Raw genomic sequence first — 19454 nt, 5'->3', positions numbered from 1 at the left:
AATAAAGCCATTTGGCTTCAGGCTTTTGGTGTGAATGGAAAGGTGACAGTCACTCATTTTCTCTCACTGGCTTTAAAGGTGCAGTAAAATTTCTTTGTAATGATCAGAGAGCAGCGAGCCAGGGCCTCTCACTCTAAGCGGCACCCGGTCCAACTAAGCGGTTAACGCCCAAGTGACTCAATCTACAGGGAGCTCCCAGATGACTGCAGTGACCCCCTATAGGGCTGACCTAAGGAGGGAAGGTGGCTGGAGACAAGACTGCAGGCTGTAAAGACCTGGAGTCAGTCAATAGCACGTGGCCTTGTGTAAACTCATGTTCGCTTTGAGAAGCCAGAGTCAGTTCCAGCTCACTACTGGACAGCTCCACAGGCCTCTGGAGCCACCCACCTTCTCCCATGCATCCAAGAACAGCAATCAGTTCTGACTGTGCCAATCCTCCATGGCAGGCATGGCCAGCAGCGAATGGAACTTGCTGAGGCGATGCAGGGGATACATTGTGGATCTGTCACTTTCTCAGACCCAGAGGGCTGTGCATCGGCATCTTCAGTGATTGATCAACTGCAGCATCTCCTGAGGATCCACTATCTTCTCCCGAGGTTTGCCAGCCAGCTTGCCTCTTGCCACTTCAGCAGCATCTATCTTCTCCCAGTCTGAGAAGGTAACTGGATGGACCCCTGGTGTTATAACAAAAGAGAAAGGACAGGTCCAGCTATCCCAAATGAACAAGAATGAAACATGCAAGCAAACAGAAGAACCAGAACCTTGCAAACACAGGCACCTTCAAAACTCAGCAGCACGAAGGCAGTTAAAAGACAGGTTCCAGAGATCCAATCAAATCTGACTAGTCAGACCCTCGCAAGCCATAACAATACTCAGCGCAGCACTCGTGTAGGGGAAACGGCCTTGGTTCACTTAAAACGTCTTGAACTGTTGGAGGGAAGCACACTTGAACCGAAAGCCTTTAAATACAGCAGCAGTAAATGACCCTCTGGGGTGTTTTAATCTGTCCCCAAATGTGCCTGGAAGGATTGCTATGAAAGCCATTCAATAGCAACAGCTGCGCTGTTTATGCAGCTGACAATGACACGTTACCCAAGAACTGTGCTGCTTTTAAATGGCCCTTGGCTAGCAACCGTGCGCTGCCCTGCAACGACTTTCAAACCTTATTAATTTAAATTAAGAGAATTGCAGTCCCCCACCTGTGGGGTTTTTGGTTTTTTTAGTAATAAAATGCGGGGTTGGATACACATTGTGTTACGCACTCTGCTCCCATAAATACCATAAATACATAAATAAGCCTGTGGAAATCACTGACAAGATAGAGGCTAAGAGTTTAGTATGATTCAAACAGAGATTAATCATTTGTATGAAGAATAAAAACTGTTTATAGTTACATTAGACGGGATACAAAAATTAAAGGATAGAAACCCTCATACTTCAGGGCATAAGTCAACAATAAATCAAAGTGTTAGGAAGAAAATTTTCCTCCAGATAGGCAGTTATGGAATAGCCTACTAGGGGGTTACTTGCACAATTTGGTGTTTGCTACTGCAAGATACAGGGTACTGGAGTAAGACGACTGGCCTGAACTGGCGTGATCATTCCTATAAGCCTAAGTGCAACAGGGCTCAAGGAGAGATCTGTCATAGGAAAGACTCTGAGAACAGGCCGAGGGTAGAAATTTCTCTCTAAATCGCTGACTTGAATATGGTTTAGATTAGTAGAAAGCGGGAGCTATATTTGAGGACTATTGGGTATCATCTATGAAATGGATTTGTATTCACACCAAGGAATCTAGCAGCACAACCAGCACCTTCTCTGGTCGCCTCAGCAGCGAAACCAAGGGTTTAGCAGCCCATGGAACGAACTCCTCTCGCATTCTTGGAGGTGGTTCCTCCGGATTAGGACTGAAGCATTATGGAAGTGCAGCATTGGTGGGGAGCTCATGCTGTTCTTGAACCGACCAGTGGGTAACAGAATCTCAGACCTTTCTCCGCAATATATTCACTGTAACCACTCAAAAGCTTCATATACAAGGTTCCTCGTTTTGTTAACAATAAGCAGAGGTGCTCAAAATAGCACTCCTTAGGTGCGCTGCAAGCACCCAGCTAGGTCTCTCCATATTCTGCGCCATTAGGCAGTCCACCTTATTATTGCTTCAGTGAGTGCTGTAAATTGTAATTAAAATGCATCATATAATTTTCATACTATTTTTTTAATTTAAAAGACTGTTCCCAGCAAAAAGCAAAAAGGATAAAAGAGACTCAAGAAATGCTTCATATGTCTAATCAGCAAGTAACGTCTAACCCAGACTTTACAAAAACGAATGCTAAGTGGGAGTGGGTGGAATTTAAACATGGGTACAGGGCCGGCTCCAGGCACCAGCCGACCAAGCACGTGCTTGGGGCGGCACCTTGGGGCAGGGAGGCGCTCGATTTTTTATTTTATTTTTTATTTGTTTGGATTCGGCGGCGTGGCGCTTGGAGGGGGGGGCGGGGGCTTCGGGTTGCGTGGTGCTGGGGGGGGCGGGGATTTTGGCAGCGCTCGCGGGGGGGGGGGGGGTACGGCAGGGCGGCGCTCTTCTTTTTTCCCTGGGGCGGCAAAAAAGTTAGAGCCGGCCCTGCGTGGGTAGTGTCCATACAAATGAAAAGCACCCGGAATAGAGAGCACGCTGTGCAAGCTTTGTCCACTCAGCCTTGCCCATGCAATTAAATCCTGACTCTCAGCACTGTGATCTTATTATTACTGCACGTGTCCCGTGCAGAGACTGACAGTCAGACCAGCGTGTGTGGCATTTGTTCTCTCCCACCGCCCCCCAGGAGACAAGGAGAAGAGAAACGTCCACTACAGACTGAGACAAGATCAAACCCTTTTCCTTAGTCAAATCAGAGCCCATGCTCCAGATTTCAGGAGACAGTTCCTGAACCCATTGTCTCAGCCTAGAACTTTTGCGTGAGTTTGCTGGAAGGAGGTTGGCTGGCTCACACATTGCTACAGATGCTCACACACAAGGACTCATGTATGCACGTTCACTGACCTTGACTGTGCAGGATGCTCCTCACAGCCTTGAAGCCTTCCTTGGAGCTTGAAAGGTTCAGCACCCCCGTCTGGAGATCTTCTAGCACGGACTGGGCTGTGTCAAAGCTATCGTTCATGGTGGTGATAATCACCCCTGTGGGTCCCCTCTTCACCCAGCCGCTGCAGTACAGACCTGTAACAGCATGTTACACAAAGTCTGACATGCTCCGATGCAATCCCCAGTACACATGTAGGGATAGGGTCCAGCCAACTCCCCAACACAGTTGTCTCTTCAGTTTGAAGGGACTCAAGAGTTAGATATAGATCTATATTTCCTTATCCACCGTAGTTTTACACCCACACCCTCTCAGATGTAGCTGGCCACTGTTAACAACAGCTGACACCAAGATACGTCACACTCGGATCACTACCAAGATCATTGTAGCATCTGCTCAGTGGGGTATATTCGGGTAGTATCTACCCTCCCCGTAGCAGAGAGTGCATCGTCTCAACCTTGCTGTCCTCCCCACTGTAGAGCTGCTATGGGAGTTTCTAGTGACTCAAGCATGTTACCCCTAAGAAGCCATTGCCGGCTGCCATCTCTCTTTAATAAACTAATAACAATTACAGCATGCTTTTGGGTCATTTGTGTATCTGAGCTATTAATGTTACAAGATGCGGGACAGGTCTTTAAAACTGTAACCTTTTGGTTTTTTGGTAAGGACACAAAATGGCCCAAGTCCTACAATACTTGACACGTCAATAGCAATTTCTGTCAGAGGATGTTAAAGTGCTTTCCAGATGCTGGTGACTTATGCCTCGCAACGCTCCTTTAAAGCAGGCATTACACCACTTTTATGGATGGGGAAACCGAGGCACAGATAACTGAACTGCCCAAGGAGGGGTCACACAGGAAGCCTGTGAGCTAGACAGGGATGGAACCCAGTTCCCAGACCTGTTCTTTACACAAGCCCATACCCTCCCATTCACTCCTATCCACACAAACCTCCTGGCCACTGACCCTTCCACCTTCCTATAGGCATGTTCCCCCGCCGCTCACACACACACACACACACACACACACACACACACACACACACACACACTCACTCATAAGCTCTGTTACCCAAACACTACACATGAGGAAACCTCAACCCTGAGCGTTCATACTAACCTGGTTCCCCCTGAACCCTGCCCAGGCTGTTGGGGATGATCCCCAGTTTGGGGTCAAATGGTATAGCCGAGTCAAGTGGGAGGCTCCGGTAGCCAATGCTGCTGAGGATCAGCCCACATTCAAGCTCCTCCACTTCTCCAGTGGGGACAGCTCTGGCAGACTCGCCTGAACCCTACAAAACCCCGGGAGGGAGAGGGAAGAAAGAAAAGAGTTAAAGAGCCTGTAATGCAAATGCAATCGAGAGTTTTCTCTCCCAGGAGAAACAGCAACATCTCCCTTCTACCTCCTGGATTCACTGGCAATCCCGTTACTGAATATTTAGTAGGCTGGGTTATTGGCGCGTTCTCCAATTGCAACTATCAATACCAATGGACAGAAAGTTCCCTTTGTATCAGAAACAGCTCCTGGGGGAGACCTTGGGCTGACTTCCCAAGAATCTGCCATTCCAGCTGCTCAGACAGCAGGCAGTTCTGCTGGTTCTAATTAGACCAGGAGTATCAAGCTGTCTTTAGATTAACGTAGAAGGGTTCCCCAGAGATTTCCAGATCCAAATGGATGCAACAGACTTTTACTCACCTCCCAGCAACACAGACAGCCAAGCATGGGGAGGGCAAATCCTTAGAAAGAGAGAACTTTGAGTCCATACCTCCAGCCTGGTGACGGCTATTCGGATGCCTCTTGCTTGCTTCCCGTCAGCAGCGGACAGTACCTCCAGCGGGCTGCGCTGGAATTTCAAGCCCCACTCTTTGGTTGCTGATGCCCAACGACCGGCCTCTTTCTCACCAGGTTTCTCCAGGGCCGATTTGACCATCAGCTCGGTCAGACGCTTCCTGGGTCTGGGAACATCTAAAATTAAAGGAGCAAGGCAGGAGCCTAAGGAACCCTGAACAAAGGTCCGTCAGTCTCTAAAGAGGGACCACGCAAGGAGGAGAGTCTGGACCAATGTACAGTTAATGCTCAGCATTTGCAAGCCTCTAAAACAGGGGTCGGCAACCTTTGGCACGCGGCTCGCCAGAGTAAGCATCCTGGCGGGCCGGGCCAGTTTGTTTACCTGCCGTATCCGCAGGTTCGGCCGATCACGGCTCCTACTGGCCGCAGTTCGCCGCTCCAGGCCAATGGGGGCAGCGGGAAGCGGCGCGGGCCAAGGGATGTGCTGGCCGCCGCTTCCCGCCGCCCCCATTGGCCTGGGACGGCGAACCGCGACCAGTGGGAGCCACGATCGGCCGAACCTGCAGACGCGCCAGGTAAACAAACCGGCTTGGCCCGCCAGGGTGCTTACCCTGGCGAGCCGCGTGCCAAAGGTTGCCGACCCCTGCTCTAAACCATGAATAAGGCAGATAGCTGGTGCCAGGCACAGCAGCACAACTGGGACTTTGGAACAGATTTGCCAAAAGCCACAGCCTCTGAATTCAACAGTTTGAGAAGAAAGTCCAAGGGCACCTTAGAACCCAACTCTCCTTCCAGTTTAGCTTGGAACATGGGCTTTCAGACCTGGATTCTCCTTCACTGAAAGTCACACACTAACCCTGCCCTTCACGATCCATCTCCCCATCACTCCCCAACAGCCCATGTGATGCTGTTACAAGCCTGAGCAGACAAACTACGCTGGAACGTGCAGCAGGTAAGAGCTGAAAGTCCATTTCCTCTAGACACAGGTGGTGTTGCAGCTCTCCTGCTACTAGCCATCCTTGAATACTCGCCACCAAGGCAACCGTGCTGCTGTTTCAGCCCGTTGACCTTCGGGTCACTGTGGCTCAGCCAGGTGGAACTCATGTGCTAGTCAATCAGGGCATTGCAAGGCTTTTTCTGAAGCCTTATGGTCTAGCACGCGAGTGAGGACAAAGGGGAAGAAGAAATTATCTCTCTCATTACAACCCAATAGACCATAACAACTGCTTCCAATCAGGTGACAACAGAGCAAGGCAGGAATCAGAGACTGGTTTCCAAGATGCGAGGGCGATGAGGGGAGGGTAAAGTTGCCCATTGATTTTGTTTTAGTTTAGCAACCGGATTGGAAAGCAGGGCAAGGCCCCTTGGCTTCGTCCTTCATCTCCAAGAGCTCCCCCGGATAGAACCCATGGGTATTTACCCCACCATGGAAATCTCACCATCCAACCTGCGTTGTGCTGGGCAGACTTTCCTCACCTTTAATAACATCGCCAAGGCCTGTAAAGTCAGCAGGGGCCAGGAGAGGTCTGGTACCAGGCAGGTTTATCATCTCCCGCAACTCCTGGGAACGTCAGACAGGAAGACGTGATGCCTCACTGTGCCGTGTGTGGCTAAGGCAGAGAAGCCATAAGAACAGCACAGATCCAAAAGAGAAGCCATTCCCACCATACCGGCGGCACAGGCTAGCAACTCCTGCTTTACAGGCGGGAGGCCGAGTTCAGCATGTGGGCACAGTAACCAGGATGCCGGCATTCACGTGCCTTCTTGTAGACTCTGGAAGCCACAATTAGTGGATTCAACAGCTCATGTTGAATTAACTAGACCCACAGAAGAGGGGCTGAGGGTTAGATTTACAGTCACAGCGAATCCTGTTACATTACAGTATCCTTAAGCTCAAACGAATAAGTTTTACCTTTATGGTGAAAGCTACCTGGAGGGGCCCCCTCCTCCCAACAAGCCACACTCGCTTGACCTTACTGCAGGCTATGGCTGCCAAGGAGCCTTCAGTGATATCAGTCTTCTGCAAGACAAAGATGTGACCATGAAGGAGGGTGGTGGGAGAGATAGGAAGGAACAGCGCGGGAAGTTGAAAACAGCGGGGCATCTGCTTGCCCAGGCAAAGCCACCTCCCTTTGCATGAGGTGGTTTTCACAGCTAACGCCTTAACACAGCACTCACTGAAAATACTGTCTGCAGTCGTTACACTGTTAACAAGGTAACACGTTAGTGAGCAGGCTCAAAGGGAAATCTCCCTTCTTTAAAAGCCTTTTAAGAGGATGCTAAAAAAATTAAACAACACACACACAACCCCAAACCAGTCAGCCATTTAAAGCTTGGGGCCAACAGCGCGAGGAACCTCACCTTTCTAATCTCCTCTGCTGTAGGGATTCACACAGGGGCATTTGGTGACTTGCCCCTTTACTCTTCCCTACAATGGGGGAAACTCCCCTATTGACTTAGACTGTGATGGGATCTATACCAGCATCACTAAAAAACGTGGCTTAGGGTTGTAGAATAAAACGCTCAGCGAAGCCTCCTTACAACAGAAAAGAAATGAGAAGGGCCGTGCTACTCAGGAGGGCAGACTAATTAGAGATTCCACTTGACGGTACCTCAAAGGGTTCCAAATCTGATTTGCTCCGTTCAGAAGTCAAAACATGTTGTTTTCCCTAACCCTCAGCATCACAAGCTAGACAATGTGAAAAGCTCAGCAGGGCTCTTTTCTGCCTCTTCCTTCCCCCTTCAGATAAAGCTTCTGCAAACAGAACTCGCTGACAGTTTTACTGATGATGCCCAAGGTGCAACAAACTTCCAGACTCACTCGCTTGTAGCGGGATTAGCTCCACAGAGATAAAAGCGGGGAAGAACCTACATTCAGCACAAAAAAGGAGCAAATCTGACTAAGGCACAGCGTCGGCTTTGGGAACGTTGCACTTCATAGACAAGTGCCATGTCCCCCTTGTACCGGGGCTGAGTACCGCCTCTGGTCCCAAAGACCACATCATTTGAAGCACAGCTCTCACTTCCCAATCAGTGTAACTATGTAAGGCCTCTAAACATTGGCAAAGTCCCAAGCTTTTTAAAATTTAGCCATTAATGTTGGAGGTAGTAGTTGAGTTTCAATCAGCCTCTTTTCAGTTCCGGAGGGACTGAAAGCTCTGGGAGGCCCTTGCTGCTAACATCTGGGGCAGCAGCTGTGCGCAGCAGCTGCTGCCAACAAGCTTCCAGCTATCGAACTGGGAGCATGGTAGGGAAAAGATCTAAGAGGCTGGATAGCAGGCACATCGGGTGCTGCTGAGGCTCTTGCTACCACTAAGACCCTGGGAAGCAGAGATGCGTGGGGAAGAGGCGCACCCTTTCCAAAAGAGAAACCCAGGCTAAACTTCTGACCTCCCAGCAGCTCCAGCAGGGGGCAGGCTGCAGTTCCCTCTATCGCTTACAAGGAGAAAGGGCCAGAACCTCATTCATTGCCTTTAAAAAACTGAGTTTGAGGTGTTGTGGGACAAAATAAAGTGATGAACTCCACACCATGAAGGGCCCCGAGTGCTACAGACGAGGCCAGCTGGTTCTGGGAGAATCCCAGCCCTATTTCTGCATTCTCTAGCTCTCGGGTATGTAAGGAGAACGTTTCTCACTGGGGAAAGCTCTAAAGCATTGTAGACTGGATTGGAACATGGTGCTTTCCTTGCCTTTTTTTAAAGCACCAAATATGCTTTTTCCACCAGCCCAGCTGCTGGTGCCATCAGCCAGACCCTAATGCTGAATCCGTGACTCCCCCGATCACTCCCATAGCAACGCTTGGGTATTACAAACCTAGGACTATGACTCCCTTGCAGGGAAGAGCAGGAGGGGAAGCAGGCTATGAGGGAGAAAGGCTCTGCTTGAAAACAAGACCCACAGATGAGTCTACATGTGGTTGTTTTAATCAGCTATTTTGTCTGGGTTTCCCTCTTACATCAAACCCTAATGAATTTGAAGTAGAATTCTGGCCCTTCATACAAACTCTGCACCTTGCATTCTATGTTTTACAGGCCTCCCTCAACTCACCCTGAGTATATCGAGTGGAGACAGCAGAACTCGGGCAACATCCAGAGCTACATTCCCCTGCCCCAGGACCACGGCTGTCTCGCTGCTTAGATCGGGCTTCAGCTGTATGGAGAGAGAGATCCCACTGAATAGTACATTCAACACCCGGTCAATCCTGGTATCTTCACCACACTTAAGGCTGGTTCTCTCCATCCCCTCCTTGTTACAAAGGCAGAAGTTTTCTTTGGCCTCCTGTTTCACTCTAGCTGCCATTCTAACCCAGATAAAAGGGCCCAGGTATGCCGAAAATCACTCCCTCAGATGCAGTTGCCTAGTGTGGCTTTGTCAGAATGGCTAGTTTACAACACATTCAGTTATTTCCCCAGCCTGCATCTCTTTCAGCGCATCCTGGGCCCCCACTCCTGTAGGTCTTCTGGATTCCCATCTCTCTCACAGGGAATCTCTGTGAGTGTCTACTATTTTGACAAGCCAGTTTAATCTCCCCAGCCCTAAAAGTGTCCCTTTCGGGCTTCCTTATGTCCTCTCCAAGAAGTGCTGCCAATCTACAGAGCTGGCTAATCCTCTCTTACTGACGTGAAAATTATTCACATTTTTAACATCGGAGAAGGATTTAATTTTGCGTCTGCTAATCTTTTTCAATTGCAAGCCTTTCAGGCAGGCACTAATCCGGAGTTGGAGGACTGCATACAAATGCACGGAGAGCGCAAAGGCTTAGAGAGGAAAAAACAAACCCTTACATCTCTGTTCTCAGGCAGTCCATTGTACCAGCCCACAAACGCTCTTGCTGAATAAACCCCCGAGAGGTTCTCCCCTGGGATTCCAAGGATCCGGTTATCCTCAGCACCATAGCTCTGCAGAGACAGAAGCAACATTCCCATAGTCATACACATGCCACTAGATGCGGGGATAAATATCACACACCATGCAAATCTCCAGCTCCACAAACACAACACAGAGGTGCCATTGCATCCCTTGGATACTGTACTGCTGCCAATCACCAGAATATCCGGGCACCTCCTGGGATAGTAGATCAGCACAGCAAAGACCCTAGTGAGTTTTGTGGAATTATTGGCTCTTCTCGGCTTGCAGGACGCCCTGCTCATCACACTAGTCTAGCCAGGCTGGACTACGTCAGACACAGAGGTGCGGCGAGGGAGAGCGGGGCTTTCAAGCTGCTTTTTTAGGGCAAGGGCAATGTGAACCTGAAGAAATGGTAACTGCATCTCCTCCTCTGGGACCCGCCTCTCGCTCCCCAAATAGCCATAAAGCCTGTCGCTTTTTAGACTAGCAGCTATTTTCTCCAGCGTCTTGGCAGCAAGGAGAACTATGGTGCACTATGCCACAGACACATGCGCTCCCCAGGGCACCGGACTCAGAACGATAGTTCCAGTCAGGAGGGGAGTTTCTTTCCATTCTGCAATGGAAAACAAGGAATAGACATTTCCCTGCTACTAGCTCAGCCATTTCTCTACAGGACAGGACGGGATACAGTCCACCACAGAGGTGAACTGTCCCCAGATCAGCAACACGCTATGGGATGTACACATCAGGCTGAATGACTACAGGAAATATTCACCAGCACAGCTACTCACAGATTCAAACACCCTGTTTTCTAGCCGAAATAGAGCGAATTTCATCCCCCACCACCTCAGACCTGAAACTGTTCACTTCACGCTCAGGAGAAAGGGCAGTTCATTGGTTAAGACACTCATCTGTGACCAGCGAGATGGGGATTCAGTTCCCTGCTCTACCTCAGCCCTGGTCTACACTAGGGTGGGGATCGATCTAAGTTATGCAACTTCAGCTACGTGAATAACGTAGCTGAAGTCGACGTACTTAGATCGACTTACTATGGTGTCTTCACGTGTCTTCACCACGGTGAGTTGATTGCTGCTGCTGCTCCCCCGTCGACTCTGCCTGCGCCTCTTGCAGTGGTAGAGTACAGGAGTCAACGGGAGAGCGCTCGGGGGTCGATTTATCGCGTCTAGACTAGACGCGATAAATCGATCCCCACTGGATCGATCACTGCCCACTGATCCTGCGGGTAGTGAAGACATACCCTCAGACTTCCTGTGTGACTTGGGCAAGTCACTTAGCCTCTCTGTGCCTTGGTTTCCCACCAGCCCTGCCCTACAGGGGTGTTGTAAAGATAAATCATTAAAAAATTGTGAGGAGCTAAGACACTACAATGATGGAGAACATATAAAAACCTAAGAGAGACAGATTCCCAATCCCTTAAAAACCAAACTTGACAGGAAGGGCTAAACAGTGGGGGAATCCAACAGACTCAATACCCCAAAACTCGGAAGGAAGGAGTGAAGCATGCTGGATCTGATCGCGACACCACCCCAGTCCTTTCCCCACTAGACACACAGACCATTAACCCACCAGAACCACCGCGTGATAAGCCTGCTGCAACTCCTTCACCGTCACATCCTTCCCGATAGTGACATTCCCATAATAGGAACAGCGATCGGAATGCGCCGTCTGAGTAAACGTGTTGATTACGTTCTGTTGGGTCAAAAGAAGTTTTAAAGGGTTTAAATTTAACAGCTACACAGCACGTCCTGCACAGCCAGAGAGGAGACAGGGGCATGGTCTGGGAATGTATAGGTCCACAACTCCCCCATGTGGCCTTGGAGCTATAGGTCAGTGTCTCCCTCTCTAATTCATGCTGGCTGTTCCGGGACGCATAGCTCTTATCTGACAAAGGCTTGAATATTTCATTTAAAAATAAACACAGTTATCCACGGCTTGGCACCACACCAGTCAGATCTGTCGAAAGGAAGCGACAAATGGCAAAAAATAGTAACAAAAAAAAGATCCATTCACTGCTAGTGCGAGTTTGCCCATTTGAAAAAACACTTGGCTGGAAGTTTTGCTAACTTGAATTTTGCCCCTTGAACAGCCCTCACCAACATCAAGAGGAACAACTCAAAGTTCCAGCCGTTCTTATGTTCAGTGCTACTGAACAATCCCAGCACTGACCTTCTGCCGCAGATATCCTTGCCTGACACTCCCAGCTTTTAATATGAAAGCTCTTTCTTGAAATCAGACTGTGCAGCAATTCATTCTTATATGCACCTCCAGGGCCGTCCCTAGCTATTTTGGTGCCCTATGCAGCCCCCCCCCCCCCCACGGTGGGGGCTGTGTGGGGCCTTGCCCCAGGCTTCTACAGTGGGGGGGACTGGCCCCAGGCCTCTGCATGGGGAGGCTGGCCACTTCCTGTGGGAAGTGGAGTGACCCGGCCCCAGCCTGCTCTACTCCCCTGGCTCCCAGGCTTGGGGGGGCAGGGGGAACCGCCCCCCAGCACTCGCCAGCGGCACGGCTGGGAGCCAGGGGAGCGGAGCAGGCTGGGGCCAGGTCGCTCTACTTACCGGTGAGGGCAGGCCCGACCGCTTCTGGAGTCCTCAGGGGAGTGGGGGTGGAGCTGGAGTGGAGCAGGGGTGGGAAGGGCAGGGCAGAGCAGGGGTGGGGGCTTTGGGGAAGAGATGGAGGGGCGGAAAGAGATGGGGCTGGGGCGGAGGCTCTGGGGAAGAGGCGGAGCAGGGGCTGGAGCAGCACACAGCTGCGTAGGGCACCAGGAAATTTGGGGCACCAAATTTCCTGGTGCCCTACGCAGCTGCATACTTTGCGTATGGGTAAGGACGGCCCTGTGCACCTCCCCCCATTTCCAAACTTTCCCCCTCACTTTAGTCGCCAACGCCTCTGCTTCCCAGTAGCCTTGTCTATTCGGCAAACGTCACTTCTGTCCTTGGAATGCCTGACCACACCTGGCCTGGCAACAGAAAACAGGCCCCACACCAAAAAAAAATCCCCTACAAACAAGAATTGCACCCCAACACTGGCACTTCTTATACCTCTCTTGAGAGGACCTACGACTTGTCTCAGCTCGCAATGGTGTAAGTGGATCATCACACCCAGTTCACAACTCTTGGACAAAGCTACCGACACGGACTCTCCATTTCCACCACCCCTCGACCTAGGGTGACCAGACGGCAAGAGTGAAAAATCGGGACAGGGGATGGGGGGGCTAATAGGAGCCTAAATAAGAAAAAGACCCCAAAATCGGGACTGTCCCTATAAAATCGGGACATCTGGTCACCCTACCTTGACCCTGTGAGGCGAGGGGAAAGCCAGTACTAACTTTGACTTCAGGGTGGTCTGGTGCCACTCCAAAACGAACAAGGCCGAAGGGAACTGGCAGCTTCTCATAAATATCCACCCGGGCCAGTCTGTGGTGCTAGAGAAGAAGAGCAAGTTCACAGTTATAATATAAGCAATCAAGCGAGAACAAAAGCACACAAGCTAAGTGGCTAACAACAGGGGCCCAACATCAAGCTTCTGCTGCGGAAACTGGCTGCACATCAAGAGACACTGATCTTCTTGAATCTGCAGGCACAGCAAACAATTCAGGAGAGAGCTCTGGCATATGAGAAAAAACAAGGAGAGACGTGCTGGGAGTCTGTAGGTCAGTGGCACCCAGCTAAACTCCCTGTACACTGGGATCATCATCATGCAGGGACGGAAGGCAAGATATGGCCTATCTTCTGTGTCCCCTACAGTCTTTATCAAGTGTCTTCTTTTACTTCTGAATGCACAGATCACAAAACATCTGGTAAATCCAGCTGGGGCAAGAACATACACATCAGCGCAGCTGTATTTTAGTTTAATTTTGGTTGTAAGGTGTTGCATTCAGATAGCAAGGAGGAGCATACAATGGTGACAAAAACAGGCTGATTGTATAAGAATAGCTGCCACAATAACACTCACCTTTTCTAGACAATCACCTAAATAAAAGTAAATTGAAGTGCACAGAGTGCTGGCATAGAATAAAGGAAATTAGACCGGCCGGTCTATTCCCATCCTTGTTGAATGTTTAAAAAATTAGTATGTGGGCACCAGATACAAAATATTGCACATTTCTAGTATATTTCAGGCTTGTAAGCAAAACTCTCCTGTGTTCTTCTAAACCACATTCTCAGGTTGGGATACTGTGGATTTTGCCAGCCTGCCCCAATAGAAAGAGGAAAGGAATTATTTAAAGAAACTTAACAAGAGGATCTACCTTCTGACCTGAAGATTCATTAACTCGCACCAATAGGAACACCATATTGAGCTAGAGACTGTGGCTGGTTTGTTTTTTGTGCAATAACTATTTTATCTTAGGACATGCCCACTAGGTCAGTGAAAGGAATATGAGATGCTGCAACACATTGCCTGCAGAGATCCATGTCTGACCAGCCCATCATGGAGAGTTTGGCACTGGGGATTTAAGCAATTGCTGCAGACGTATATTGGGTGAAAGATGCCCCAGATTTAACCCCTTTTGCCCCCCCAACAGCAGTTAACAATGCCGGCCGAGATCCTAAAATCATACTGTCGATTATACCCATTTTAGGTTTGTAGCTGGTATGTATTTTAGTTGGATTTATTGCTTTAAGTACTTCGTTAGCAACTAGTATTTTGAGACAGCGTCTCTCTCTCTCATGCTATTTGTGGAGATTAAGTAGCCCTGAAATTTGTCCTTGAAGTTCATTAATGGCTAACATGCAGAGTATTATACCCCAAGCATGCTCAAGGGTACTTCAGAGACAGCAAAAAGCAAGTGACCTCACTTGATTAAGCAACTATGGATGTTACTTATCACTAGCAGCACTCTCTGCAGGTTTTGTAATCTATTCTCATCGCCAGACCAATAACTGATCGACTAAGGTTCTGACATTTACTGTTACGTGACATTTGTTTGTTCATTTGTTTGGCTTAGTCAATATGGAGAAGGACCTAAAGCAATTCTCCCTGGTATATAAATATGAATATAAATTCATATTTATAGATGAATGTTACCAGCATTTTGTGGATTAAAAATTTTAAAAGCCCAGTAGACACAGATTTGTGGTGTATCTTACTACAGAAGCATAGTTTTGCCCTAATTTATAGTGACAGCCTTAGAGGCTTTATAGGCTTGATGGAGACAGCCCAACACAGCGCAGGCACCAGAGAATCGTCCCCTGAATTATGGGATGTCTACGGCCCATATGCCAGCAAGCAAGAGGCTGAATATCTCCTCTTATGTTGAACGGAAGCCAGTTACCTTCAGGAGGTGCTGGGCGGTGTAAAACCCAGCAGGTCCACTCCCCACAACACATATCTGAGGAGCAAGAGCAGCTGTAGAAAGCAGCCTGCTGAAACCTGAGCAAAGAGCACAAAAGCAGAGTCAATGAGCAGAGAAAATACCACCCTTGACACAAATGCCTTTATCCTGCTAGGATTTCCCATGCACGCTGGCTGGACCTCAGAACTGGGAGGGGTGCTAAAGGCTTCTAAGAGCTAGTCCTTCTGCATTAAGCAAACACTGGACTTAGAACCAATTAAAACGGAAGGATAGAAGTTACCCTTAGGAACACGTATACCATGGAAAGAAAAGCCACCAACAGGAAAACATCAAGGATGTGCCCAAGGATTCTGCTAGGTAACAGACCTCCCCTTTCAAAGGGACTCTTTACTGAAAGGGGGCATAGGACGACTCCCCTTGTGATGATTTCATCTTTTAAGTCCCTTTCAGCACTCCATTCTGCACAGCGGACTGGTTACTATGGCTTCCCCTTCCACCTCTGACTTTGTTATCAGGTGGGGGCTAGGAGGAAACTATCCTGCTGCCCGCCACTTGAGATTTTCCTCCTGAGTGAGGAGCCCAACAAAAGATCTCGCTGTCACGGCAATCTAGCGCTTCGCGGTCCCCACACCGCCAGCTATTTAGAGAACAGGTCATCGATAAACTTTAATGTGATCCGATTAAACAGCAACCGGAAGGGCTGGAGACAATAGTGATTTCAGTCATAGTCCAGCACAGCCTGGGCAGTCAGCTGAGAAGTTTTATTCCACTAAGTACAAAGACATTCAAAGCAAAAATGCATCGGGGTCAAATGCCAGGGACTACAACTCCCTGCCAAACCCTGATATTTTTCTTCAGTGCCCTTGATATTTATATCTATTTCAGGAAGCAGTTACCCAGCTCCACTCACACTGTACCTGTAGAGTCAACTGGACTCTTTTAGAAATGGAGTGTGTCTGGGGAAGGTAGTTAGCACAGAGGAGTAGGCGTCAAGAGTCCTGGATTCCATTCCAGACTCCGACACTGGCTTGCCTTGGGACTTTGCCTCTTGATGCCACTGTTCGCCCACCTGTAAATCAGGTGGGGAAATTCCTGTCTACCTCACAAGGAAACTGGGACTTCATTAATACTTTAATTAAAGCACTTTGATGACTTCAGAGGAATGGCATGACAGAAGTGCAAGATAGGAACAGAATTTTCTTCTCAGAAAGGAGGAGGGTATATGCTTGCAGGGGTGAGTAATTTTTCGTGAATCTACGCCTGGTGAATGGCGGGAGCCAGATGTCCTTGGAGACTGAAATCCTCTCTCTACAAAACAGCTACGGCACATGCAATGGCAATGCAAGTGTCCTCCCCATTCCACCCTGACCTAGAAGGACAGAAAGTAGTTCAGTTTCCATGGTCCATTCAAACTTCGGCTTCTCTGCTGAGACTGCAGACCAGGGCCACAATTTAGTATTGTCCATATCTCAAAAACCACCATCATGGCTATTTGTTCATTGAGTACTGGACTAAACCGCTCATTCTGCCAAGGCCTTTCAGCAGTAGTCAGATGGCAACAATTTAGTCACTATCAACCTGAGCTTAAACCAGCAATGGGTCTCTGTATCCTACTAACAAACAACCCACCAAGGCACACACTCCTATGTTAAATACATGTACATTTGGACAAGGAAGGGGGCTCTCACTCTCCAAATGCTAACGGATATGGTGGAGTCTTTCAAACAGGCATCACTACAGAGTACTTTTACTTCTAGTCACCCCAGATGTTACTAACATCAGGAAATTGGTGGTTTATTTACAATACTATTTTTATTGGACAGGGTTACTTTAAAGAAAGTGATCTTTTGCACTCAAGTTACAGGACAGGAATAAAAGGAAGAGCTGATCATAGCTTTGAAAGTCATAGTTAAATCTACTGTAGTTTATGGCTAACTTCTAGTATTTATATTTTTCATTGCATAAAAGTCCCTCAAAACCTCCCTCTTTTACCCCTCTCTGGATCTTTTCCATCTCTGCTCTCTTTTTCATAAACTGAGGTAATAAACTGGACCGCACAGGATGTATCGTTTGATACAATATCATGTTTTAAATATGTCTCCTCCCTTCAACAGAACACTGAGTGTCTTAGTATTATTGTTTTTAATTAGACTGATACTCAACACAGGACAGATATCTGCATTGAGCTCTGTCTCCTTTTACTTCCAAATCTTCTTCTGGAAAAAGTCTTGCAAGTTCAGAGCCTAGCAGCAGATGAGAAGTTTAAGGTACTTTTAGCAATATGCATTGCTGTATATGTATCCAGTTGAACTTTATCTGCCCTTACATTGCTCACTCCCCCGCATTGTGTCCAAATCCATCTCACAAGTCTGCAGTGGTTTTGGTTGCTTTGTTTTTAATCAGCTAAAACAATTTAATGTCATCAGCAGTCTTGCTAACCACTCCTACATCACCGAGGACCACATTTCCAGGAGGGATTGTGGCTACTTAACTTGAGACACATGGGGCCTGACTATGGAAGTGCAAAGCACCCACAACTCCAGCTGAAATCAACAGTTGCTGCAGGTGTTCAGCTCTTCCAAAAAAACAGGCCCAAAGGGGCCTCAAGGGGGGGCTCTTCTTTATTAACTCTTTCCGAGAGCAAACAACTTCAAGGGCACAACTTTTTTTGGCCATTTCAGGGTAGCCCTATTCTGTCCTTCCCTTGGACTATCACTTCCCTGAGTGAAGGCTCAGGCATCCTTGGAATCAGCTCAAGCACCTTTCATGAACACAGGCTTCACCTTAGTTACTTCCCAGGCTTCACAACCAGCTGATGTTCTTAAGGGCCTGGACATCAAAGTGTCAGGTGGTTCTCTCACCTCTTCTTTCCCATTTCCATCTCATTGTCACATTGCTCCTTGCATTCCCTCAGCTACATAATCCCCATTCCCCTGCACCCCTAAATTTCCAAGTCACTGACTCCATAGCTCAGCTCCTACCCCAACAATCCCCTCCCCCCCATTTTTTGCTCCCCCAGGCTCCCCAGTCCCTCTCTAGCCAGGCTCCCCAGTCCCTCTCTAGCCAGGCTCCCATCTCCCCACACCCTCCCGGGTCCCTCTATAGCCAGGCTCCCCAGTCCTTCTATAGCAGTGGTTCTGAACCACAGTTTCACACAGGGCCGGCTCCAGGCACCAGGCAACCAAGCACATGCTTGGGGCGGCACCTGGTAAGGGACAGCCAATCTTGGGGTGGCGGGGGGCAGCACGGCGCAGCATTCCGCGGGGGGGGCCGCTCCGGCGGCGTGGCGCTCAGCGGGGGAGTGGCGCAGGGCGCGGCGCTTGGGGGGGCGGGCTCCGGCAGCGCGGCGCTCGGGGGGGGGGACTCGGGGGGGCAGCGCTTTTTTTTGCTGCTTGGGGCAGCAAAAAAGTTAGAGCTGGCCCTGGTTTCACATACCCTTGGGGGTACACAGAGGTCTTCCAAGGGTTACATCAACTCATCTAGTTATTTGCCTAGTTTTACACCAGGCTACAGAAAAAGCACTAGCAAAGTCAGTACAACAAAATTTCATACGGACACTAACTTGTTTATACTGCTCTATAGACTGTACACTGAAATGTAAGTACAATATTTATATTCCAATTGATATATTTATAATTATATGGCAAAAATGAAAAAGTCAGCAACTTTTCAATAATAGTGCAGTGACGCTTTTGTATTTTTATGTCTGATTTTGTAACAAGTTGTTTTTAAGAGAGGTGAAACTTGGGGTCCTGAAAGGGGTACTGTAGTTTGGAAAGGGTGACAGCCACTGCTCTATAGCCAGGTTCCCATGCTCTCCTCCGCTCCCTCTATAGTCAGCTCCCATACCGCACCCCAGCTCCCCTATAGCCAGGCCAGGCTCCTATGCCCTCCCAGCCCAATCCCCCTATAGCCAGGGGCCCATACACCCCCCCAGTCTCCCTATAGCCTGGGGCCCATACCCCCCCCTTTCCCCTATAGCCAGGGGGCCATACCCACCTACCCCCCAGTCTCCCTATAGCCAGGCTCCCATGCGCCCGCTCTCCAGCCCCAGCCCGGCGAGCGGACGGCCCCCTTACCCGCGAGGCGCCGGAGGGGAGACCGCCACTTCCAGCAGACGCGGCCGCAGCTCGAACCCATGCTAAGGGAGCGCGCCAGGAGCACCCCACCCCCTGGAGACGAGACCCTCTGCCGCCACCCCTCCGGCCCGGCCGGCCGACCCGCAGCCGGGCAGCAAAGCGACTCCGCCCGGCGTCCGCGTTAGCCAATCAAATGGCGGAAAGCCCCTTTGATTAGCATAGGTCCGCCCCCACGTACTCACGAACCAATTACATGACAACTGTTTAATTAGCATAACCACGCCCACCCGGAACACCGCCTATTAGAGAGGAAGAGCCCTTTCCCAGGCCTGTGTATTCGGTCTCTATGGTT

The 19454-nt window shown here is 49.2% G+C and overlaps 1 protein-coding gene across 1 annotated transcript; it reads right to left on the bottom strand.

The window, feature by feature from the left end:
• Positions 1–357: 357 nt before the first annotated feature.
• FDXR (ferredoxin reductase) lies at positions 358–19163 on the bottom strand. The gene is made up of 12 exons (XM_065415732.1): positions 19103–19163; positions 15003–15100; positions 13056–13151; positions 11297–11419; positions 9646–9759; positions 8909–9010; positions 6774–6881; positions 6338–6422; positions 4839–5038; positions 4193–4364; positions 3038–3211; positions 358–674 (listed from the first exon to the last, which is right to left on the bottom strand). Exons 1-12 carry the CDS (start codon positions 19161–19163, stop codon positions 544–546), a joined length of 1464 nt encoding a protein of 487 aa, XP_065271804.1. The 3' UTR covers positions 358–543.
• Positions 19164–19454: the final 291 nt, after the last annotated feature.

The sequence above is a fragment of the Emys orbicularis genome, chromosome 13 (assembly GCF_028017835.1).
Source record: "Emys orbicularis isolate rEmyOrb1 chromosome 13, rEmyOrb1.hap1, whole genome shotgun sequence".
Lineage (NCBI taxonomy): Eukaryota > Metazoa > Chordata > Testudines > Emydidae > Emys > Emys orbicularis.
This window is presented reverse-complemented; position numbering and strand designations above follow the sequence as displayed.